The sequence below is a fragment of the Callorhinus ursinus genome, unplaced genomic scaffold (genome assembly GCF_003265705.2).
Source record: "Callorhinus ursinus isolate GAN/ISIS: 27379988/994484 unplaced genomic scaffold, GSC_fseal_2.0 scaffold19, whole genome shotgun sequence".
NCBI lineage: Eukaryota > Metazoa > Chordata > Mammalia > Carnivora > Otariidae > Callorhinus > Callorhinus ursinus.
In genome coordinates this window covers 8493881-8519448 of record NW_027397081.1, presented here as the reverse complement: position 1 = coordinate 8519448, position 25568 = coordinate 8493881, and the positions used below count along the sequence as shown (strand labels likewise).

At 48.5% G+C, this 25568-nt stretch overlaps 1 protein-coding gene across 1 annotated transcript; it reads left to right on the top strand.

The window, feature by feature from the left end:
• Positions 1 to 201: 201 nt before the first annotated feature.
• POU2AF1 (POU class 2 homeobox associating factor 1) lies at positions 202 to 25035 on the top strand. The gene is made up of 5 exons (XM_025893586.2): positions 202 to 657; positions 18921 to 19051; positions 19549 to 19591; positions 19673 to 19938; positions 22911 to 25035. Exons 1-5 carry the CDS (start codon positions 642 to 644, stop codon positions 23223 to 23225), a joined length of 771 nt encoding a protein of 256 aa, XP_025749371.1. The 5' UTR covers positions 202 to 641; the 3' UTR covers positions 23226 to 25035.
• Positions 25036 to 25568: the final 533 nt, after the last annotated feature.

The window sequence follows — 25568 nt, the reverse complement described above, 5'->3', positions numbered from 1 at the left end:
ATTAAAAGAATGAAGAGGTTGTTTAGTGAGGCTTGAAGAGACTACAGGTGTTTCCTCCTGTGTTGAGAACCAGTGACCCCTGGGAATTGCATTTCCCGTCGAGCAGGGCCCATGGCGGACTGAGTCCTGCTGACGTGCCTGTGGTTTAGAAGCCCGAAGGGGCACCACAGCAAACCCAGAGTTGTCCAGGGGTCTTTTGGGCTCATCATGGGTGTGGAGGGGTCCAAGACTTGACACGCATGCTCACACAGCTCACGTCCACAGACGTGTTCACCCTCACCACACGCATCACTCTGCACTCTGGGGCCGCGTCTGGATGACCACGGCCTTCTGTGCTGTGCTGTTGTTCAGATCCTGCTGGCTGGCTCCGTGAGTCAAGCGGTCTGTAGCTGGGGGGCCTCTGAGGGCGCACACAGTGGGGTGACAGGCAGCCCTGCTGAAGAAAAAGTGCACCCGTGCCTGAGGTGGGAGGATGTGATGACGCGGTGCCCCCGCGCAGCGGGAACTCGGGCCTTTAAAAAGCTGAGGAAACATCCTCTGAGCAAGCAGTGGCTACACTGGAGGAAAGCACACCCAGGTCTCACATTCAAGAAGCCAAACTGTCTGCTTCAAAGAGAAAAGGCAACATCCTGTCACAGGCCATGCTCTGGCAAAAACGTAAGTGGTTTGACCGTGGCTGTCAGAGCCATGTCAGCACAGGTAGGCACCGGGAGCTCACCAGTGGGCCTGGGACTTCTCGGAGAGGATGTGGTCGTGATGGAGGCAGCGGGCTCTGGGTCCCCAGCCAGGAGGGGAGCGCAGGGGCGAGGTGGGCGACGGAGCCCGGTGGAGAAACCAACCTGTCAGAGGTGATGCTAAGTTTCCAGGCTGGAGGCGAACGAACTAGTGTTCCAAGGTGGGACGGCTCATCGTGTCTCCGCTGGGCGGCATGAATCACCATAGCGAGGAAAGGCCAGTTCATGATTCACACAATGAAAAGCCAAATGTGACATTGGTTTGGGGCCGAGAGGGGAAAGCCGTGGAGTCCTTTACATGACTGGCTTTATTTTTCATAAACAGCTGCTCTTGAGCTTGTGGTTCCATTCCTCCGGCCTGTTTCTCTCTGAGTTACTTAGGTTTCTGCTGAAGGCATGATTTGTTTCTGTGAGTGCCCCAGGACCGTGTGGCTTGGCTTTGTCAGGCAAGTCTTCGCTTGCTCCACTGCCCTGCCTCTTGTCATTCTTCTCCGCGCTCTGTGGCAAGGCTGGTGTGCCGTGTGTCCCCGTGCAAGGGGGCAGCGTGTTTCTCTTTAACCTTCATGTTTATCCCTGGGGTTGGATGGAACAACTGTGAACTTTATTTTCCATTATGTGGGATCAAACAGAGACTCATGTTATTAATAATTGAAATCATACAGAGAGTGTCTACAATATTCCTTTCTTGAAATAACAAAGTCAACTCAACTGCCTCATGGGAGTTGAACCTTTCTAGGGGGCTCGGTTCTGGACTTCCTCAAGAAAGAAATATTACCAGAAAAATTGCTCTGCCTTTTCAAAGGTGCCCAGGTCTTTAAAATGCCTTTTAATGAATTTATGTACACCTTGCTTCAAGCAAACTTAATATAAGAGAATCTAGATTTACAGAAAAAGATAAATTGGGGAGTGTTTGTTTATTTTACAAAAAGATATTCTCTTGGAGGCCTTAGGGTTCAGAAAATATACTTCCACTGATTAAAACATAACTTGCAGCCACTTTATCACCAACTCATTGTTTCCTTTATTTCTTGTGTAAATTCTCTGGAATTAAGCTTGTTAATATATAATTCGGAGGAGCGATTTCAAAATTTCTCCGATTGTGAAGTCTCATTGTTTGATACTGGCAAGATGCAATTTTTTTTTTTTTAATAAAAAGAGATGAACTTTAATTTGGGCTTGAGAGCTATGGAATCCTTCCAAGATAATTAGAGATATGCTAATATGTGTGGTGCGCATGGCTACCCAAAGGATAGAGGAATAGAACCCAGCCCCAGGGAGAGCTGTGTGGCTGAAGGCAGGTGGGCACTCATGTCTTTTACTGGATGCTGCTGAGTGTCCATAAGCCCTCACACTTAGATTTGAATTGGTGGGTTTTATGTGAGCTCTTGAGGAACTTTTGCCTTGGTTCCCACCTATTCAGAGCAAGTCACTTTCCTTTTTATTTTTAATTTTTTAAACATCTTTAGGTTTCTCATAGGTAAAATGGGGTAAACATAATACCCATTCCTCAGAGCTACCCTTACCTTGGTAAGCTGAGATGCTGCCAAAAGGGTGTTTGTTGCTTTGGTTTTGCTTCAGTGTCTGAGATATGGGTTGCTTTCTTGCCTTCATGAGCTACCATATTCCCCACTCTTCGTTACGCACTACATTCTTCCTTCCTTAATTCCTCTTAAGAGATGAGCAGTTTTTTTTCAGAGGAGATGCTGCAGGCATGTTTCCTGCTCACACGCTGGACGTCAGTCGGGTCCAACGAAACTCCATCCTTAGGGAGGATTGTAAGCCTCCTGAGGATTGTAAGCTTGTCTGTGGAATAACTGGGGTGAATGGTTCTACATGACCAGATGCACACAGTCAAAATTCTTTTTAATTGTCCTTTGGCACCTTAAAGGAAATTAGGAAAGGCCCCGGGGAACTAGACCCAACCCCTTAACCCAGGATCCAAATAAAACCCTTGTCCAGGGGCACTGAGGGGACCTAGGTGTCTATACCTTGTGGGGAACCAGTAAAAACAGGGCAGCATCATCAGCCCACTTAGAATCACCTGATGGAAGGGCAGAGTTTGAAATCAGACACCAAGAGTGCTGAAAAGGCACTTTCTTTTTTCAGAAAACACCCTCGGGCCATGATTTGAAATGACTGTACTCTCGCGTTCTGGAAAGGGTTAAGAAAACATCCACTTTGTAAATGCTGTCTCCTCCCTACCTGGCCCAGGATCCCTGTTTGGGGACCAAATGTGAACACTGACTTTGGTTCGGATCAGCTCAGACCTGCTAGCACACAGAAGTGGAAATCTGCGAGCCCCGTGCACGGTTCTGAGCTTTGCTTGACTGGCCGGTTAGATAAGGAAGTTACTCCGCCGGCACATTCTCCTCCTGGGTTCTGGACTTGGTCCTGCAGGCACCGCGTGGATGTGAATTCACAGCCATTCCAACGAGAGGCCCTTCCTTGTTCAGGCCAACTGGTCACAGTGCAGTAGAAACAGCAGGAGTGATGGAGTGAGACAGGTCTGGGTTGGAAAGCTGGCTCTGCAGCTTAATAGTTCAACCTTCGCAGATTCTGAAAAATCTGCAAAATGGGGGTTTTAATGCCTGCCTTATGAGGTTTTAGTCGGAGTGAAAGTAGGGAATGTGGGTAGTGTCATCAAGTCTCTGGAAAGTGGTGAGGGAGCACCTTCCCTCCTGGGGCACCTCCCCTGTGCCCATCTGGAGGGATTAGGGTTCTGCTAAATTCCTTCCTGTCTATCCTTTTCCAAACACTTTGATCAGAATAGTTAAAAAGGCACGATCAAAATATTCTTGAGTGATAGGATCTTTCAAATGGTTTTCCAAGGGTCTAAATCAGGGGTCTGCAGACCACGGTCTGAGTGCCAAATCGGCCCCATCACCAGTTTTTGCAAATAAAATTTTTTTGGAACGTGGCCGTATCTCTTTGTTCACATATTGCCTGGGGCTGTTTTTGCTACAACGGAAGTGTTGAGTAGGTGCCATAGAGACTATATATATGGCCTACAAAGCCTAAAATATTTATTACCTGGTCCGTTATAGAAAAAGCTCGCCGACCTCTGGGCTAAATGATTTGGGTCATAGTTGACATGCTCATTTCCTTAGGTTTCACTGCATCCTGGGGTCACACAATGCCAACACCAGTGGGAGATAAAACTTGCAGTCAATTGATTAAATGATTTGCATAAAGCCAAATTTGATTTGACTGACTTCTTCCTTAACAGCTCTGAAACTATGTACAATAAACTCAACACCATTTGTTAGAAAATGAATGAATCACACAACTGCTTTTTATTGTTGTTATTTGTGTAAGGGAAAACAGGCTGACTGATTTTCTTTGAATTGGCTGCTTATCTTGATGTCCCGTAGACACGGCCCTGGAGTGCAGTGAGGCCCGATAGCAACAAGAAATAGTTACTGTTAAACGATTATGACATGGATGTATGTACCTTTGCTTCCAGACAGCTTCAGTGAAGCAGAGGTTCCCAGACAGATAAATTAGGGTCTCAAAATTCTCATTAACGTAGAACTCTGGATTTACTCCAGGGTTCTACTAAATAGCCAATTTTTGTAGGGAAGCCAAAAATTCGTTTCAACATAAGGAAAACCTGTAATAACCCTATCCTGTTTAAAACCCCATCTCTTGCGGAAACTCAGGCAAATTTACACCAAGAAGTAATTTAGGTCTGTGGAGTACCTCTAACATTTCTATTGTGTGTTACAACCTTTGTCCACTTAACAAGCACCTTTACTTCTCACCAAGTTTATGTATTGATTCAGTGGTTCTTGTTGATAAGGACAAGTCGGATCTAAAAGACGACACAAATTCACAAGCACAGAAGGAAGTGAAATAAGGGACAAACATCACCAAGCACACAGATTAGCTGGTGAAAGAGCAATAATTTTCAAGGTGAACACTTCACTTCCTTCTCCCTGTATTTACTAAAGAAAAATGCCAACTTTGTTTTTCTCCATACCCAGAAAGTTCCCAAGTCAGAGGTTTGGAAATCTCTCTTCCAGTTCACATCTGCAAATCCATTCTGTTGTGAGGAACAAAAAAGAACCAAGGTTGTCTACACTTATTAGCTAAAAATCTGGACATTTAATTTACTTAGAAGTTCCGTAAATTTTTGCTTTTAAACCTTCCCATTACAAAATAAAGGTAGTAGGTTCTTTCCCCCCTCTGACTTCTTTCTAAAGAAGTTTATTTTCCTACTAACAAAGATGTCCACCAATTTCTGACTTTGATCCAACCAAACCAAAGTTGGCTGATCGATTATCAACAGAAGTTACACGGTTATGAAATACTTATTGAAGTTCTAGTTTTCTCATTTTTGTTGAACAACTGCTTGATTAGAGTGGGCCTGCTGGGGGTGGAGAGGCCTTTTCTGGAATCTTCTTCTCCCAGTTGTGTGATGCTATGGACAAAGCATTGTTCTTGCAGGCAGGAAACATGGAGTTTACTTTCCAATGTACAGGTTATTAGGTACGGGGCCTTAGGCAAGCCACCTAACCACTCTGGGTTTCAGCGTTCCAGCTGTAAAACCATGTAAAGAAATTGCCTTTACGTGACTAAGAGGCAGGGAGATTGAACTTGACCCAAGTTCTTTTCCAGCTATAATTGCTGAGCTTTCATGAGGGCCCATACAAAATAAATCCATGTTTCAAACACAAGTGTTTAACAGAAGGCATTCCTCCATCTGCACAGAGCAGTGCTTTTCAACCTGGGCGACAGGTTGGAATGCTCTGGGAAATTTAAAAAATACTGATGCCCAGGTCCCAACCCAGAGGTTCTCATTAAAGTGCCCCGGGCATTAGATCTTCAAATCTTCCCAGGCAATTCAAATGTGCAGCCAAGGTGAGAACTACTGACCTAGATGTTGCAGGGAAGGGCTTCTAATATACCCTTGGACGTTTTCACCTGTGCGCCCAACGCATCCACGTCCCAGCTCTGGGGCATGGGTACTTACTTGGCTCCCTGCAGTGTACCAACAGATCTGTTCCATCAGTTTAATTGCATTCGGTTGCTAGTGAAGAGACCTGAAACAAGATGGATTTAAGTAAGACGGTGATGTACATTCTCTCACACCAAAGTCCGCAGTAAGCCGAGCAGGACTGTCCACAGAGCCTGCAGGGCCAGCAACGGCTCCCGCTACTTCTGTCTTTCTGGTCGGCTGTCCTTGGCATGTGGCTTCTGTCCTCCAAATTGTCTCATAGCTGCCACTTTAGCTCCAGCCACCACATCTGTGTTTTGGACAAGGAAGAAGAAGAGAAAAGAAAGGCAACAAGATCATGCCTCCCTGCTGCCCTCACCGCTACTGCTGAAATCTAATGGCCGCTCTGATTTGCAAGGGGGGATTTGGTTGTTTTTTAAGCGGCCCATTTGCCCCCCCCCCCCCCCCAACATGGGGCTTGTGAGTAAGAAAGGAGAGGGCTGATGGGGGTGCGGCAGCTGCCAGTCTTTGCCACACTTTTGATGGATTCTCTCATTTAATCCTCATAGAAACTCCAGGAGGTAGGTTCTGTGTTTTAGCTGCATTTCATAGATGGGAAGACTGAAGCTTGAAGATTAGGTTAGTAAGTCAGCCTGAATATTGTCTTACAAAGCTGTCCCGTGTCTCCGCCGAGGGCCTTGGCTCACCCCCAGGGCGTGGGAGGGTGCTCTGGGTGAAGGCACAGGCCTTCCACGTCAGGTAAAGCAGTGGAAACTCAATGGCAAAAATGAAGTGGCCAGCTGGCGGATTCCTGTGCCTACTTCACAGACTCAGTTTGATGCGTGTTTCATCTTACTTACTGCAAGGAATAAGGTCTTTGCGTCTATACCTCCTCCACGGGCTCTGCAGATTTTTCAGCTGCAATGGGAGGGCTCAAAGGGGAGAGAGCGACCTAGAATCTTCCCCCCAAAACTCAGCCCATCTGTTATCTGGGCAGCACGAATAAAGAGCCCTGTGGGGCCGCCTGAGGTGGGACCCAAGGCTTCTGCCTCCCTGGCTTTTCCTTCATTTTGAACTGTCCAGACTTTGGAAGAGTCAGGCTACTCCTTCATGCGTGTGTGCATGTGTGTGCACATGTGTGGTGTGGTGTGGAAAGCAACATACAGAGAGTAGGGGTTTATTTGGAATTAGAGAGCAATGTCTCTGTTCTTTCTATGCCATTAGCGGCTTAAAGCTTCGCCTCTGGGGCAGGCAGATCTGAGTTTGAATCCCAGATTTATGCCTCACTGGTTGCCCAGTCCCGACAAGCCCTTCTGCCTCACTCTGCTGCCACTTCCTAAAGTATATAACGGGACCACAGTTCTGACTTCTTTGCTTCATGGGGCTGTGGTAGGTGTTTACTACTGTGCTTCGCATTAAGTCAACGCTCAATAATAAATATTAGTTACTATTCTTATTTTCCCGCTGTCTCTCGCTCTACCTCTGAGAATAAAACTTATGCGGCTAATTATAGATGGTGATTTGTGTGGCCTCTGAGTTCTGCATTTCTTGTGAAACAGCAGGGCGCACATTTCCAGTCTTGTAATTTGTGGTGGGGTTAGTAATCAGGGCTAAGGCTGATGGCTAAGATGGCCATTCTGTGGCCAAACTTGGAACTTGGGCCACCATTTTCTACCACGCCTCATAAGGCAGCAGGCTCATAGTGACTGAAAAACTGTGTTTGTTTTCTTTTAATTCACAAGATTGGACTGAAGTGTTTATAATCTAGCTGTTAGGAGACTGACCCTTGAATTTTGAAGAAATAGCACAAATGATACTGAAAACTGAAACAGCAATGTGCTGCCTTTCTTGGTTTTAATGGTTTCATTAGTGTCACTTTCTGGAAAGAGCAGGCAGCCAAAGAATTATAAACCAGAGTCATTCTCAGACCAGGTGTTGGGACCAAAAAGGACTTGACCACACTTAAGAAAAGCTGAATTACTTTTTAACCCTTTAGAAAGACTCATAAATTTAACTGGAAGATAGGAAGTGTACAGAGATTGTTATCACTTCCCAGGACTGCAAAATGCTGGGGAGATAGAAAAGAGAGGAAAAAAAAAAAAGAGGAAAGAGAGTTGAAAGCAGGAGGAAGATTTAATGCTGGATGAAGGCAACACTGATTCAGGAAAGAAAGGAGGAAAATCAATCATCCCTTTGTTGTCCCATGCATGAGTGCATCCACCCAATAATGGAATTATTCTTAGTAGAGAAATCAAGCAGTGACATACATTATCTTCAGCAGGAGGGAGGGGAAGATGGAATCAGGGAAGGTATCCTGAAGCATATAGCATTGGATATAGATCCTCAAGAATAAATGATAATTAGACTTCTTGCTTAGATCTTAGGAGATGAAGAGGCATATTAGGACATAACATATGACCATTGGGAAGAAAATCCAGGCACGTCTAGGCTGGCGTTTACAACATTTTTTTTGACACAAATGTCTTTCTTCCAACCAAACCTACTGTAGAACTCCAATGAAAAAATAAAAATGATGGGGATTAACATAACAATAAAAAAATAAAAAAAAATGGGGATTAACGTAACAATAAAAAAAATTAAAAAAAAATATAACTCATCACAAAAAAAAATAAAAAAATAAAACTGGAGCAGTTCTGGGGGGATATTGAAGCTCTGATTGCTCATTCACACCCAGACTCCCCTGCTTCCTTCCCTTTATTGGCAACTACAGTTGCCTCCACTGTATTCCAGGGTTTCTAGATTATAGCTTGACAACTGTGACCTGGACCAATCCTCTACTCCTTCAGCCAGATCCCTGATACCTGGTCACAGGTCCTTAGTTTTAAACGCTTCTGGGGTAAAGACCACACTCCTAGAGCAAAGTGAGTCACTGTGAAGCATGTCGTATTGGGCTCCATGAAGCTTTGAAGCTGTGAAGGTCATGTTTTCAGTCTATGTCGGTATCTTGTGAACAAAGAAGGAGGTATGTTCTTCTAAGATTGACCTGGTGACTCCTTTCCCAGGCTTGCTATTCTAACAAATTCTTCAGGGTCCTTCACAAGGAAATGCCCCCACATCCTGAGACCATTGGTTAGTACACCAGAGACTTGGCAAAAAAAGCTCATCTTGATTGGCATTTATATCTCACATCATGAATCAGTTATGAGGGCTGACTTCACTCACATAGTCTAGGTCCCAGGTCACCACAAGCCTTGGGGCTGGAGCACTTAGATCTGACCCCAAATGTATAGCTGGCGCTGGGTCTGAAGGGTCCTTCCTCCAAGGAATTGGTCTCAGGAAAAGTGGATTCCTTTAACAAGAATCTCTTTGGTATGGAAAATCCCAAACTAGATATTGCTTAAATCAAGGAACAAACAATTGCACTTTTTCTCCTCCAGCTGCCTAACCATAGGTTTTTCCTGTTCTTTATCAAACTAAGATTCAGGCTCTGAGTCCTAATCTAATAAGAAAAGATATTCTGACTCTGCTCAGTCTCCTCACTCTGGTGCTAACTTGCTATAGAATTTGCGTGGGCACCTTGGGTCGGCTCACCCCCAATATGGTCTTGTGCTCTTAGTGTAGTTCCTCTCTTTCCCCATTCTGACCCCGGCTGCTCTCGATAAAGCAAAGGCAATGCCCAATATGTCTGCTAGAATTCTGCCTTGCTCTAATAGACAATAAAACTTCCCTCCCTGACCGTCAAAGAGCTTTCCCGTGTATATTGCCATGTTTCCATCCCATATGGGAAACGGGCTCTTCGGTTTCTAGGCCTTTGGAGAAGTACCATGACTATGGCCTCAGTTATGGCTCTGTCCCTGTCCTTTGGGAGATGCATAAAAGTTCCTTGAGGGGCTACATCTGAGGTCAGGGACAAACGCATGTCATCTTACTCTGTCTGTCTCTCAAAAATCTCCAAGGTGCTCCTTCCTGGAGTTGTCCTTTAAAAATTTAAATCTGCCACAAACCTACTCCTCTGCTGGCTTCTGAAGAAAGAAGTCCTTCTGCTCAGCTCGTGATATCTTTATAAGAGGTCAGTGCTAGGATTTTAAAGTCTTCTGTCCAAGCTTGTTCTGTTTGCAAGTGAGGTCTTTGACTAGTCTCTCTGCAGCATCATGGGCCCCCTCTCTCCCAAACATGGCTGTCCTACTGCTTGGGGACACCTGCCCAGGTACCTGAGGGATGACTTCTAAGACCACAAAGAAGGCAGGTTGAGACAGGCCTTGCTGGCAGCAGAAGGCTCTGGGTGTGTTGAGGATAGAGACATTCAGTATCAGGATGTAGCAGGACAAGGGCAAGTTAGGATCACAACACCAGGGCTAGCTACTTCTCTGATGAGTGATAGGCTAAGATCACAGGAGAAACAGCAGTTTGTTGAACACCTGTTATGTACTAGGTGCTTAACTGTGTTAATTTCATATAATCCTCATGATAATCCCATGAGATAGATATCATTACTCTCATTTAGCAAATAGGGAAACTGAGGCACATATATGTTAAGTGATTTGCCAAGGGTCACATAGTGATAAGCTATGTAGTAGGCTTTCCAAACTAGATCCTCTTGAGTCCCAAACAACATCTTACCACTTTTCAATGCCAAGGATTTTAGGGTTCCATTAGACGCTTCTTCCCTTCCCAGTTAAAATAAGTCCACCCTTAGATGGAGGTGGGTTCTTACTTCACCGAGAGCAGTTGTAGCCTGACTCAAAAGCTCCTACAAATATGAATCTCAGGAAGTTAGACATGAGACAGTATAGAACCTCTGGAGCCAGCCGATTTCCATCTTGGAATTGGAGTTCCTAGTTCCTAGTGGGCTAATCGGCCAAGATAGGATAGGACCAGCTGGTGAAACATCTTTGGATTTCATCTAGGGTCCCTAGGCTGGGGATGAATCCTGAACATCCGGGACTACTTTGTATGTGTTGGGCAAGACTTACATTCATGGTGTGGGCTGAGCCTCACCCCAGACCAGACTCCCTGCATCAGAGGCAGGACAACAAAGCTTCTTGCCCTCTCCTCTTTATGTAGCCCCTACAGACTGGGGACCCCTGCTTGCTGCTCATGGAAGTCCTACTGAATCAAGTGGAGGTGGAAACAAGCCCAACCAGCCAGGACACTTCAGCCATGAGGCAGATGCAGCTCTGTCACAGTTTGTGATTCTAGGTCTACTGATGCATTTATTTAATTAACGTCTACCCCATTTGATGAGATGGTGAGCTCCCTGATGGCAGGGACCTGGTTTACTCTGCTCAGCATGTATTTGTTCAGGGCATGCTCTGTCAGGGCTCTCCTAGTCTTGTCCCCTGATCTGGGACTCACTGTATCTCAGATGGGAGCCCTTTCTGCTCTGGTGACCCCAGTTTCTGTAAGAGACAGGCAGATGCAGCTGGTTTCTCAGGTGGACCTATCCACTGTCATTTCAGTCGAAAATACCAAAAATAAAACTTTGCGGGGAATTGTTCAGGTCTCTCAGTTCTCGTCACTCATGTGAGCAGACTGCTGGTGACCTTCTCATGGACTTCTTTTTCCTCTCTCGGATGGGAAATTCTATTTCTTGGGGAAACTGGCCGTCAAGGGAGACTGGATCAGGGTGGTCCAAGCCCAGACTCTGACATGAGGAATGAGGGTCAGAATGGGGCAAGGGACATTTGGTGACTGACCTCTGGGGTTACCCAGAGAAATAAGTGGACTTGCCCAGGCAGGGGGCAGGCAGGCGGTGAGGCAGAAATGGACTGAGCTTGGAATCAGAGGTCTTGGCTTTAACTGATGACACATCTGTTTACAAGTGTGGACTTGGGCAAGCCACTTAACCTCTCTGGGCATCGTGTTCCTCATCAGTGGAAAGGAGGGTGAAGACCTCCCCTGCCTATTTCAGAAGTTGCGGTGAGCCCTCAGGGCTGTGTGAGTCACAGAAATTGTGCAAAGGTGAGCGTGGTGATTTCTGAGTTCCTGGGGGTTAAGGTCATGACTAGGAAACACAGGGACATTTGTCATGCATGCATGTATTCACCATGCCTGAGTCTTCACGAAGAAGAGGCAGAACACTGACACTGTCTCTGGGAGTAGAGAGAGGAATCCGAGAGCCTTGAGCACTCTGCTTGCTCTGCAGGAGGTCTGGAGGGAGGACGGACACATGGTGTGGAACGCACTGAGAGCCCCCGGGGGCAGGTTGTCTCGGCAGCAGTGCCCATGAAGACCATCTGAAGGTTCTGGCACTAGTGGCCTTTTGGCTGACCTCACTCAAAGTCATGGAGGGGACATCCAGAACTTTTGGGATAATACAGGTAATCCTGAGGCTGTGAAGTGGGAACACCTCAGGCAGGAACTTGGTGGATGAGAGTGGGCTACGAGTAAACTGGCTCTCTGCTTAAGCCTAACAATCTGAGAGGAGTGTGTCATCACCCTGGGTGTCCATGCCAGACAGGCTGGGGCTTCCCTTAAACAGGGATCACTTGGCTCCTGGACCCCTTTGCTCTGGGGCTCTGTGGTTCTAAGATTGAACAAGTCTCTGTGGCCACCCCAGATGTACTTTAGGATCCTCCCTGGCTCTTCTTTCTCAGGTTGTTCCCTCTAGGTCCTTCTGGCCCCCCCAGGGCTGTGGCTCTTCTCTATCCTTTCCCAGTGACCCTTTGGGATCATGGTAGATGACTTGATGGTTTTAATCAAATGATGATTGATCAAATGATGTTTGATCACCGAGCTCTGTGGGGCTGATAGGAATATACGTCTCAGAATGGGGACAAAGAAGGGAAGTGTCACTACTTTTCCCTTCCCTTCTGTGATCAGACCAGAGAGTCTGGGATCACCTGCCATCTTGGAGGTCTCCCAATGGAGACATCCCACTCTACATACCAAGACGCCACGGCTTACTCCCTTTCGGCTGCCCGAGCAGCCTTACAAGCAACATCCGATTGTAATTCAGTTGAGGTTCCACTTTCTCATATCTTCTGAACACCTTTATTTTTTTTTTAAGATTTATTTATTTGAGAGAGAGAGAGAGAGAGAGAGAGAGAGCGCAGTTATGTGCACACAAGTGGGGGGAGGGGCAGAGGGAGAGAATCTTCAAGCAGACTTCCCGCTGAGCACAGAGATGTCCAGGGGCTTGATCTCAGGACCCATGAGATCATGACCTGAGCTAAAACCAAGAGTCAGACACTTAACTGACTGAGTCACCCAGGCCCCATTCTTCTGAACACATTTAAAGGCATTCTTTTGTCAATCTGTCTTTTTCCACTCTGCCCTGGGTGTTATCCAGATTGCTAGAATATATGAGTGACGCGGTGATACTTGCTGGCTGCAGAGCCCTTTCAGTTCAAACATTAGTGAATGGAAAGCCCGCATTTACATGCACAGGAAATCTCTTTGTTGGCCTCTATTAAAAAAAAAAAAAAGTAAACTGCAATCTAGTGTAAATTGGGCGGGAGAGTCTTTCTCTAGCGTGTCAAGTCCAATCTTTGGCCAAAGCCCAAGTTCTTTCTTCCTGTTTGGAAAAAAATCAGCCATTGTCCATGAATGGAAAGAACAAATTTGAAAACTTTGACTCAGATCTTCAACAGAAGACGAACATTCACATTAGTGTTTCAATTAAGGATGTGGATAATCCTTTAGCCGACCTGAGCTAAACTTTCCCAGGTGCCCTCAACTACCTTGGGCCGAGAACACAAACTTCTTTACATTAAAGTCAAGCAGAGAAAGTCAATTATCATATGGTTTCACTTATCTGTGGAACATGAGGAATAGCAGGGAGGACATTAGGAGAAGGAAGGGAAAAAGGAAGAGGGGGAAATCGGAGGGAGACGAACCATGGGAGACGATGGACTCTGAGAAACAAACTGGGGGTTCTAGAGGGGAGGGGGGTGGGGGGACGGGTTAGCCCGCTGATGGGTGTTAAGGAGGGCACGTAGTGCATGGAGCACTGGGTGTCATACGAAAACAATGAATCATGGATCACCACATCAAAAACTATTGATGTACTGTATGGTGACTAACATAACATAATAAAATTAAATTAAATTAAAAAAAATAAAGTGAAAAGTGTCAGGAAATTTTATGACTTTGTTTTCAGTTAGAAGCTAGGACAAGTTTGTTAGCCCTAGGCTTGCATTCCTATTGTTCAATTATTTGTTTTTGGTTTTGCTACAAGTAAAGAGAAAATTATTTGTTTTTCTCCTTAGAATGGATTTTTTTTTTTTTAAATAATACTGAAGTTTCAGCAGCAAAAGAGAATAATATTTACTGTGGTTACTTGGAGGGATCAATAGTGTGTCTTGTATCCTTCTGGGCTAGGAAGGTTTTGTCTTTCAAAATGGCCTTGTGTGGCTACAGGCTCGAGCTCAACCAGTCAGTTATAAACAGAAAGCACTTTCAGTGAGCTAGATTGTCAAGATGGGTGGGATGGGTGCCTCTTCCTGGTTCCCTGATGAGAGAACTGGAGACGTACCCTGAATCCCAACTAGCCTTTAGAGCAGCAATCCTAACTGGTGTTCAATTTACTGCTGGGCCCTGGCGGCTCATGGGAAATCTGCAACAGGACAGTGGCTGGGAGAAGACTCTTCTTTCAAGAGGATCTTGGAGGCTGTTCTAGGTAACACCCATCTGAAGAGGCTCTCTGAAAGCTGCCTGGAGAAGTTAAATGTGATAAATGCTTGGATGTTGGCTCCTTGAGGAGCCATTAGGAGGGACCTACCTCCTTAGCCAAGTAGCTTCCACACGGTGGTGTGAATGTGGTTTGCATGGGGTCATTAAATAAACAAGTGCTGACAATTTTGCGTATGTGCTTGGTGATATTTATTATACCTTCTTCAAGGAACTGGAGGGCCATGTTTATTTAAATCAGTAGAATCCATACGTTCCCTCAGCTCGGTGCAAACACGCCCAAGCAGCCGGAGCACGCCTGAAGTGACCAGTTGGCTTGATCTGTCATGGTCTGTGCTCTCCAGAAGAACAACAGCTGTAGGACTCTTATTTTTGTGATGTGGAGCATGTCTGGGTGTGTGGCAGGGGGAACCGAAATGTCTTCTGCTGACTTTTTATACTTTCAGATTTTTTCGTCGCTCATTTTGGAAAAGGGAAGCCCTCACTGGGGCCAAATTTATAGGTTTTTCTGTAAATGAGTTTTTTGTGTCCCCCCCCCCCAACTCCACTGGTGACTGACTTCCAGGGGTGGGAAGGTAACGGGGCTGAACTTCTCACCCTGCAAAAGGAGATTCCTAGTGAGGCTCATGTTTAGGTGAGAAGACTCTTCCCAGTGGCAGACACTTGGATGCTCCCAAGAGACTTAATGGGCCTTCAAACCACGGGATCCATGGTGAGGAAGCTTCAGGCTTTGAGGACATGCTACCTGGAGCTGCAATTTGATGAGGGGGGCTGTTAAAATCTCTTGTCAACTCTACTCTGGGACACTGCACTTTCATCCTCTCTGCTTATGTATTATCATTTTGACCTTCTGTTTTATTTTCTTTGTCTCTTATTATTATTTTAAGAAATTATTTTAAGACTCTTAAAATTTTTCTTTTAAATATTCTAGTTTAGTTGTCTTAAAGCTAGCTCATTTTGGGGATCCAGAAGCCCCAAAGCAAAGCAATCATGATGTCAGACCAAGTTCTTTTCTTGTCCCAAATTTGTATCTGCGGGCTCGTTTCTCATGCTGGCGGCAGTAAGGAGTACAGTGTTTACTGTAGAATTAGAAACATTTATTGTTGCTTCCCAAAGGTCAGGGTGAAAGGCACCGACTGCAAGTTTTGGCTTTGCACACACACTTGGCCATCGGGCTCCTTTGGGAATTGTCCCGAGGCTTCTGATTCCGATGGGTCATGGCCCCTTTGCCAAGACACTGTGGGAAGCACCCCCGCTCATGCCTGCACACTTGTAGTCAGTTGCAGGATTCCCTGGCAGCTGGTTTGGACTCATAGCTGGGTATACAGGAGATCCTTGAGAGCTGGGGGAGTTTTGTGACTGCAAGAGGAAGAGGTGGGGACTTAGAAACTGCTCTCCTTATGGTCGCTGTGCTGGGCACACCTGTTGACACTGTGGGTTTGAAGGAAGTCCAGACTTCAGAAGCTGATACCCTCTGCTCACAGCACCTCCCCCAAGCCTGCTTTGTTCATTGATTCGAAAACAACAGGAGGCAGGAAGCCACCACTTGACAAGATCCTGGAAATGCCCAGCTGGCCCCTTTGCAGCCAAGTGTTCGATGTGTCCACTTCCTGGGAGGGAGTGGGCTCGGGAGTCCTGTGGGCCCTTCCGCAGAAGTGCACATGCAAACAGAGGGGGTTAGCCTCGTACCTGCCTTTGAGCGGCTTGAGATGCCTACCTGTGAGAATGAGTCTTTCTTGTCCCCCGGCTGAATGACGGGTGTGACCACAGTGCTCAGACCCCCAAATAACCCTGTCCCCTGAGTTTCTCCCCAGGGCATAATGCCTCAGGCTGTACTCTGTGCCACAGAATAGCTGGAAACCCAATTGCAGACACACATAGCTTGAGTGATACGGGTGTGAACAAAGCCGATGTGGCTGTGGATGACTGAGGATGAGTGAGCAGAGTGTGGGAGGGCAGGTGGCCTTGTTGTCTGCCCCTTCGGGCCCCACCTGTGCTCTGGGGCCAATGCTGGGCATCAGTGATCAGGAGGGGAAGTGGCACATGGAATCTGTGCAGGGGTGAGGCACCCAGAAGGAGGGTTACAAGGGGGATTAAGAAATAGCTGGAAGGATGGGATGTTCGTTCAGACTCTACAGGGGACCTGGTATCCGTCTGCAGAGGCTGGAAAGGGATATGGCTACTAACGGGAATGATAATATTAGCTCGCATTTATTTAATGCTTGCTCAGTGCAGTCTCTGCGTTAAGCATGTACCCTCCCCGGCGTGTACCTTTAGGATCCTCACTGTGTAGATGAGAAGGCCGTAGATGGATTATGAATGGCGAGTTTCATCAGAAGGCAAATGCAAGGGAAAATGGTGCTTGTTACCATGTGGCCCGTCAAGTCGGAGGAAGAGCCTCCCGGCGCTGTAGCTCCCCAGAGGAAGGCGGAAGTGGGTGGGGGACGGGAAGGCAAAGACCACGTAGGTGGACGTGGCTTTGGGAGCATCCCGGGTGTTACTGCAGCGAATCCTCACAACCACTGTGGAAGACATGAATCAGTGAGGTCCAGGGTGTTAAAAAAATCATCTGAGACCTTTCTACCAGTAAGCAACAGCCCCGATTTGAATACGGGTATTTTTGGCTCTCAAGTCCACTGTTAATGCTGCTTATAGGAATACCTGCTCACAGGCAGTCCCCGGCCACCGGCACCGGGCTGGATCTCTCTCTGCTCCACACTCGGGTTTTGGCCTCAATTTCACATGTTTTAACTGTTGCATTGCTGTCTCTCCCGCTAGATGCAAGATGCATGGGGGCAGGGCCCACAGCTGTGTTGTTCAGTAATGTGTTCTTAGTGCCCCGGGATATTTGAAAGAATGAATGAATATCAATAGAGATCCCTTGTTATGACGGGGGTAATTAAAAAGAAGATAATAAACCTATTAGGACGTTAGAGGGAGATTCTTATGTTAGATCAGGGATGAATTATCAGTGGTTCTAACCCCAGCAGAGCTTCAGAAGCTGAAAGACTTTAAAAATACAGATTCCTAGGCCCACATCAACCCCCCAGAATCAGAACTCTCTGAAAGTCTGGGTGTCTGCGTTGTGCATCTCTTCCTGGTCGGTTCTGCTACTTGGCCAGGTTAGGAAGCCCCCTTGGATGCATTTGAGTCTGGGGTTCTCTGCATCATGTGTCCCTAGGGTTCTGTACGCTCCCTTCCCCCCTTCCCACTGCCTCACTCTGCCTGCTAGGCTTCCAGGCCAGGCTGTGCGTGTGCCTTGGGCATGGCTGGAGGTCTGGTGCTGGGTCAGGCATGGGTTCTGATCAGCTGGGTGTTTACTGAGCAAAGTTCAGCCAGGGTAGCACTATGGTTCCGGGTTTAATAGATACCCAGGCTTTCAGGCTTTTGATTCAGAGCCCGGTCCCTGGGGCCCTTTTTGGTGGATGATAATGGACTCCCTGTGTGAGTCCCCAGGGCCAGTGGTACTCACTCTTCTTGGCTGACCCCGGCCTGCCCTCCAAAGACCCAGGGGCCTAGGCTGTGGGCCGTCTGGGTGGGCAGACTGTCACTGCCCAGCCATGACTGCTGCTGGCTTGCTCTCCCTGGTCAGGAAGTACCCTGTTCCAGCTCAGTGCTTTGGTTTCCCAGCTTTGATGACAAAAGGCACAGGGAACCTTCTCTCCTGGGGGCCACAGAGAACCTGGGAATCATTCACTGCAGCCCATTCTAAAGGTCTGGGTACATTCTAAAGGGCAGCACGTTTCAAATTATCATCCAACCAATTAATCAGCAAAGACCTTACTGAGCTTGCTGTGGACATGCTACCTGGGAAAGTCTAGAGAAGGAGGTATAATATCTCACCTTGACAAGTTCATGATCTAGTTAGGGGCATAAGAAATTTACAATCCTACCAAAGGATTACTAATTATTATATAGCAGATTGCAATTTTATTAAATGCTTACTCTGTACCTGATTTTATACTAAGCACCCACTGTGCTTCTCATTTACTAGGCCAGCGACTCCTTATGTGACATTCTTTTGATAAGAAATTGCACAGAGAGGGTTAGTAACTTGCGCAGGATCATGGATCACACAGCTAGAACCTGGCAGGGGCAGATGTCGAGGCCTGTGCCATCCAGACTCAGAGTGTTTGCTCTTATGCCGGCCTCTACCGCCCCCTATGCTGAGCACTACCTACACCCCTCTGCCTACCAGGCTGGAGGAGGAAGCCACTTCTGTGGGCAGCCGTGGGCGGCCAGGAGGGTTGTGCTAAGTCTGGAGCCAGGACAAGTCAGGAGGCTGAGACCTGTGAGCAGGGATCCTGACCATGGGAAATCTCAAGTAAAGAGGAGGACATAAAACATGCAAGGAACATGAAGAGAAGTCGGGGTTTATGCCCAGCCAGAGCTGGGGTGTAGGTAGCACTTAGTGTGCAAAGTGGTTGGAAATGGGGATGAGCTGACCCAGCCCAGGACTTTCCATTGTCCATGAAGTTTGCCGGCCTTAATCGATGGGATGGAAGGGAGCCATAGAAGGTTTGGGGCAGGAGGAGGGGCGATACTGGGGGAAACTGTCCAGGAAGTCCCATGTGCAGGCACAGCTGAGGTGAGCGGGCACCCTGGGGTGGGGGCTTGGCCGGGAGGGAGATGAGCACCAGTGACATTGCTTTTCACAGCCACAGCTCCAGAACAAGCCCCGGCCCCACCCCGGCCGTACCAGGGGGTCCGCGTGAAGGAGCCCGTGAAGGAACTGCTCCGGAGGAAACGTGGCCACGCCGGCAGCGGGGCGGCTGTCACACCTACGGCGGTGAGGGGGCCACCGCGGCCAGTGTGCGTGTATGCGTGCGCGTGTGCGTGCGGCAGGGTGTCCCACGGGGCCGGGTGGGAGCGCTTTCTTGCTCTATGGGATGCTCTCCGAGGCCATGAAGGCGGCACATCGCCATGGCGTGGCTGCTGAAGAACGGACCCCGGCGGCAACGTCAGTGACGCCCGAGGTAGGATGAGGGGGACGGACGGGCTGGCTGGCTCGGCCCGAGGGAGCAGATGACCCCCACCGTCCCGGCGTGAGCTGGGGGCTCCCCACCGGAAGAGGACCCTGCGGGTTCCCGAAGTGCGCAAGGTTCTTGCGAAATGGAAACGCGAATCCCCCCATAGTATGGGTGGTGAGGGTTGGGACATGGGGTGGGTATTTTGCTCTCATAAGGAAGACCCTCCCCTCTACTCGCCTGCCCTGGGGCCCTCGGGGCAAGTTCTTTGCAGAGGGCCTGTTGGAGATAGCTGACCTGGTCTCCCCTCTCCCTCTAGGTGGTGCTGCCCCATCAGCCCCTGGCGACCTACACCGCAGTGGGTAAGAGCTCCCACAGTCCTGGGGACACCCCTCAGGTCCCCCATCGGGGTGACACCTGCAGCACTTTCCTTCTTCCCACAGGTCCTTCCTGCCTTGACATGGAGGTCTCTGCTTCCACGGTGACGGAGGAGGGGGCCCTGTGTGCCGGCTGGCTCTCCCAGCCTGCCCCGGCCACCCTCCAACCCCTGGCCCCGTGGACACCCTACACAGAGTATGTGTCCCACGAAGCCGTCAGCTGCCCCTACTCAGCGGACATGTACGTGCAGCCCATGTGCCCGAGCTACACGGTGGTGGGGCCCTCCTCTGTGCTGACCTACGCCTCCCAGCCGCTCATCACTAACGTCACGGTATGTCACGCAAACACATGGCTGCACCAACCCACGCCAAGGGCTCCCTTTGGAATGCGGGCTGACTTCCTGACCCCTGATCATTCCTGCTACTGACTTGCAGGATAATGGAGTCGTCAAGCCCACCCTGTCCTGCAGGGAGGCCTGGGCCTGCTCTTATTCCCAGGGACCTAAAATAGCTTCCACAAAGAAGGCTTAGGGCCTCCCTCCTCATACCTCAGGCTCCTCAGGGTTGGGATGTTCTCCAGCCTCTCTGCCCTAAATCTCCCCTGCTGCCCCCAAAGAGGCAAGTCTTGGTTGGAAGTTTAAGTTTTCAGTGAGTGGGCTATCAGGTGAGGTCTATGTGGGGTCTTGTACCGGAGTCAGTGTCTTCTTTCTATTCAGATACCTTGGGGGGTGATTGTTCACTTAACAATGGGACTTTCCAGATGATCTTAAGGCTAAGCAACAGGTGACACAACTTTTCAGAAAACTACCTTTCTTTTTTTTAAAGATGTACTTATTTATTTTTAGAGAGAGAGAGAGCGTGCAAGCATGTGAGTGGGGGAAGGGGAGAGGGAGAGAGAGAGTCCTCAAGCAGACTCCCCACTGAGCACGGAGCCCAATGTGGGGCTCGATCTCACGACCCTGAGATCATGACCTGAGCTGAAACCAAGCGTCAGACACTCAACTGACTGAGCCACCCAGGTGCCCCACAGAAAACTATTGTCGATGAAGTCAGACCCACCTGCAGGGTAATGTTTTGAGTGCTGCCTCTAGCATCAGATTGCCCGGGTTCAATTCATTGTCCCTTCACTTAGGAGCTAGAAGACCCCGGCCTGAGTGACTTAATTTCTCTGAGCCCTGGTGTCCTCATCTGTGAACTGGGAATACTAACAAGAGGGCTGATGTCAGGATCAATTGGGATGATACATGTGGAGGACTTAGCATCACCCTTGGCATGCAGAAAACACTCCATAAATGTTATTATGATGGGTTAAAGTTGGTCAGCAACATTCGCCAATGGCTGCCTCCAAGTGCCAGGTGGGAAAGCAATGACGAAAGCAAGAAAAATAGTTTTATGTGAGTGGTACCTGTTTGAGCAAAGGAATGGGAATCCCCCAAGTGTTCAGAGGAGAAGAGGCCTATGGGTAGAGCCGTATCCAGCTTCAGTTCAGGGAAAACTGTGGGAAGGGGAGCTGGGGCCTCATGAGTAGCTGCAGAGCCCACATTGATGTTGGATTGCTTTGGTTCCCTGCCTCCCAACCATTTCTCTCAAGGACTCAGCGTCATCCTGATGCACCTGCCTTTTCATCACCATCCAGGCAAGGGCCCCCAGAAGCCCTCCTACCCCATGCCCCACCCCCCAGGCTACCCAGCGAACGGGCTGTGGGGCCTACATGAGGGTGGATAGGAAGGAGTGAATTCAACACCTTTCCCAAGCAACTCATTTCCATATCGGGGGCCTTGGGTGGGGATGGGAGGTGGCAGATATAACTGTTCCCAGTCATTCCAATCCCAAGGATTTCTTTCATTATCTTTCATTAGCCCCACCTCCTACTTTGAAAGGCTCTGTGTATCAAACAAACTCTATTTATTAAGAAATAATTTGTTTTGCCGCTTTGTAAATGAACTCATCAAAGCTAGTTTGAGCTACCAGCCGGCGCTCCTGATGAGCAGGAGATAAGACATTTTGTAGCACTGGGTTGATGGAATTCCATCTCTGAGCCAAGAAACCTGCCATTGCAGGTGACCTGCATGGGTTTATGACTCAAAAAAGGAGGATTTCCATGTGCATTTTTGAGGTACTGGAAATAGTAAGGCTTTGTTGGGAGGCTGGAAGGCCTCGGAGACCCTTTCCAGCTCTAGCATTCTATAGGAAAACACCCTAGAGCCTTGCCCCTCAAACTACGGTCCCTGGACCAGCCACACTGGCATCACCAAGGATCTGAGTGGACATGCAAAGTCCCAGGCCCTCCCCCAGGCCTCCTGGACCAAAATCGGCATTGTCACAAGATTCCCAGGAAAGTGAAATAAGCTCGTCCTGAAATGACTCTAACGGTTTACTCTCAAAACACAGTGGCAACCGGACAGGAATAGGTTGGGGGAAGTAGGGGCAGTAGGGGGAGGTCTGGGTCTCACTCATATCATTTCATGCAGAGTCCTTCCTCCTCCTGCACCTGCTTCCTCAGCTGTAGAAGATAGTAGGGATCCAGGCCCTGCCTCTCGTGCAGGCTTGACCTCAGGTCTGTAGTGTGGTTGCTGCACAGAGGAGAGGCATTGTGTGCAGGGCACCTGAAAAAATGGCCCTGGGAGAGCCATGGGGGGCCCAGCTCAGAGGCGGAGGATGAGGACATGGAAGGTGCTGGAAGCCCTAAGGAAAGCCCTGTTTACTAATAGAGCGGTGCTTCCCAGTGTCCAGGTCTGGCCCGGAGCAGGAGGGAGGTGAGTGGAGCTATGTTGGCCCAGGTGGACCCCAGGATGTTAGAGCTGCTGTATGGAGCCAGGGCTGTCTTCGTGTCTAGCCATGACAGTGGCCAGCCTGGGGATACAGCCACTACACCGCGGGACAGGCTTGTTTAGCATGCTGTATTTTCACTGATTTTTAAGATGTACATTTCCCCCCACCCACATTTTAATATACCTGAAATTGGGATGGAATGTATATTCAATAAAATCTGGAAAGAGCATCTCTAATAGGCTCGGCCCTACGGCATCAGTCCTGTTTGTAATTCTCTCTGTAGGAGAGAAAACGGATGCTTGGGGAGGTACCATGAGCAAGGACATGTAGCTAGTGAGGGGTAAAGTCAGGGGCCCAGCTGAAGTCTGTGTGGCTTCTCCCTTGGGGGAGACTCTGAGCAGGTGGAGACAGAGCCCCTGAGGGAGACAGCAGGAGAGGGGGATGGAGAGATTCCCCCACGGACAAGGACGGGCAAGGACAGGTGGGTCCCCCAGGGCTGCTAACCCTTGGTCCTGTGTCCTCCCCATCACAGACGAGAAGTGCGGCTGCGCCCACAGTGGGGCCCCAGCTGGAGGGCCCGGAGCACCAGGCGCCCCTCACCTACTTCCCGTGGCCTCAGCCCCTGTCCACACTGCCCACCTCCACCCTGCAGTACCAGCCTCCGGCCCCAGCCCTGCCCGGGCCCCAGTTTGTCCAGCTGCCCATCTCCATCCCCGAGCCCGTCCTCCAGGACATGGAAGACCCCAGGAGAGCCATGAATTCCCTGACCATCGACAAGCTGCTTTTGGAAGAAGAGGATGGTGACGCCTACGCACTCAACCACACGCTCTCTGTGGAAGGCTTTTAGGGTGCGCTCCCGCCTGAGAATCCTGTTCCCTGAAACTGGGATTTAAAACAGGATTTAAAACAGGGAACAGGATTCACATCTGTTTGGAGTAGCCATGTTACGACTACACTTTGCACCCCAAACTAGAATGATAGACTTTCCCTCCTCCTTCCTTCCCTCCCTCCTTCCTTTTCCCTTCCTGCCTCCCTCCCTCCCTCCCTTCTATCCTTTCTCATTTCTTTTTCCATTTCTCTTCCTTTTGAAAAATGAATTGTAGGGATCTTAGTGATGATATTGAAGCCAGCGTTGCAAGCCTAGGACCCCGGGGCTTTGATTTCTGCCTCGAGCATTCACCGGAGTAGCAGTGTGGCTGAGCCGGCTTCGGGCCTGGATGCCCTGCCCCACCCTCTGTCATTTAGTGATGGATGCCGTGTCCTGCCACACCTCCAAGGGCAGACCCAATGCCAGACTCCTTGAGCTATCAGTATCCACAGTTGCTCCTTTGTTTGCTGTTCTCAGTGCTGGCCAGATTTAGTCTCAGGCAGCGGAGTCTCAAGGCCTGGGGCTCAGTGAGGCGGTGGGGGGGAGGGGGTAGTCCCGGGAGAAAAGGGAACATCAGAGTGGGTAGGGGCTGGGTCAGGGGACAGAGGAGGGAGGGGAACGAGGTATGGGTATATGAGGGAGTGGGTGAGGTTGGGTTGGAAGAAAGGTTGGGTTGAGAGAAGGAGGGGCTGAGGACCCATTTAGCTCCAGATTACTGGGTTATTAAGAAGGAGAATAAACTTAAGAAAAATATTGGTTTAATGGGTGGTTTTGCTGCTCTCCTTGAGAATACTTGCAAGGAAAGCTGGGCTCTTGTAATCGGGAGGATTAATATGCCTCACTGCCCCCTCCCGTGGGCAGACCCTCGGGGGTGCTTGCTGGGTAAGGGACCAAGACCCACCGAAGCCCAGGGGTGATGGTGTCCTCGCTGAGTGCTGCCTCACGTGCTTCTTGCGTGTCTTAAAAACCTCCGTAAGCCACTGTTATGTAGAGCCAAGGCCTCCTTCCTAAACACTGTCCTTCCTGGGGGCTTCTAGAGCCTCAGCTGGAAGAACCGCTAGGTTTCATTTCGATTTTTATTGTTTTGCTGGGGAAACTTCAGATTTGCAGGTGCTTGGGCACACTTGTTGCTGGGGATGCAGAGCCGCTGTCGCGGCCGTGTGCTTTCAGAACTGGCACGTCTGTCCGCTGATACCACTGTCAGCGTCAGGCAGACACATTAGTTGGCAGAATCCATGGCCAAGGAATAAACTTTTCTCAGAAATGACAGCTTCGTGGACACATTTTCTTTCCCATCTTAAGTAAAAACTCTAGAAAGTTGCCTTTTATTGGATTTTTTTTCTGCTGCGGGATTATTTTGACCCACATTTCTTAGCATCTGCCTAAAATCCCAATACGAATACCTTGAATTGTTTTTATTCAGACTTAATATTTAGATTTTAAAGGTTAAAATTTTTGATACCAAATTTACATCTTTGTTGGTCGTGGCGGTGAGTAGACAAAGGAGCGGAAGTCTCAGGCCTGTTTGGTTTCCTAGAGAAAACACTATGCAAGATTTTTCAGCTTATTATTTGAGGGTTTGCGACTATGCAGAAGCAATCTCCATAAGGGGGTTTAAATTGGCAAAAACTAGCATAGAAATAAAGTACTTTAAGTATTTGCTAAGATTTATACAGTCTTTTTTTTCTCCTTATCTTGAGGTAAAAGGTCTTGGTTGTAATAGTCTCTCTAGATTTCTTCCTGGGTTTTCCTGCTAAGATGGAAACATTTTAATAAAGATTTACTCAGACTTTTCTTTGCCAGAGTGTTTTATTTCTTATCAAATTAATCCCTCTTAGCTTGCAGTCCCACGTCAGGCAGGGTGAGTGCAGGCAGGAGCTTACACGAGTCTTGTTGACTTTGCAACTTGATCTACTTCAAGGGAAGATGGAACGGGCCCCTCGGGCCGGCTGTCCAGTTCCTGGGGCAGAACACAGGAGGCCAGGAGGCTGGGTCTCCAGGAGAGCAGGGATCTGAGGCAATGAAGGCAGACTTTTAACCCTATTGCCCTTGGTGTTATTCATGTTACATGGGTAAAGTCTCATGATGCTCGGTGTCCAGAGGTAAATTCAACCACTGGTGTTTCCATCTGTCAGAACCTATGGGCCTGGGACACGGTGCAGAGCGCTATGCCCAAAGGAAGCTGTTTCTCAGGGCCAGTCATCACAATGAAATGGAAATTCAAGAAGCCCGCCAGTCCCCTCCGACGTGAGTCCTTGGAGTGAGTAACAGTTTGGAAAGATCTCCTTTTCCTGTGATTTTCTGAGTTACTAACAACTTCTG

Coding starts and splice junctions, on each gene's coding strand:
- POU2AF1 (XM_025893586.2), top strand. Junction 19,052..19,548: donor CGGCTGTCACACCTACGGCG/GTGAGGGGGCCA, acceptor CTCTCCCTCTAG/GTGGTGCTGCCCCATCAGCC. Junction 19,592..19,672: donor GGCGACCTACACCGCAGTGG/GTAAGAGCTCCC, acceptor TTCTTCCCACAG/GTCCTTCCTGCCTTGACATG.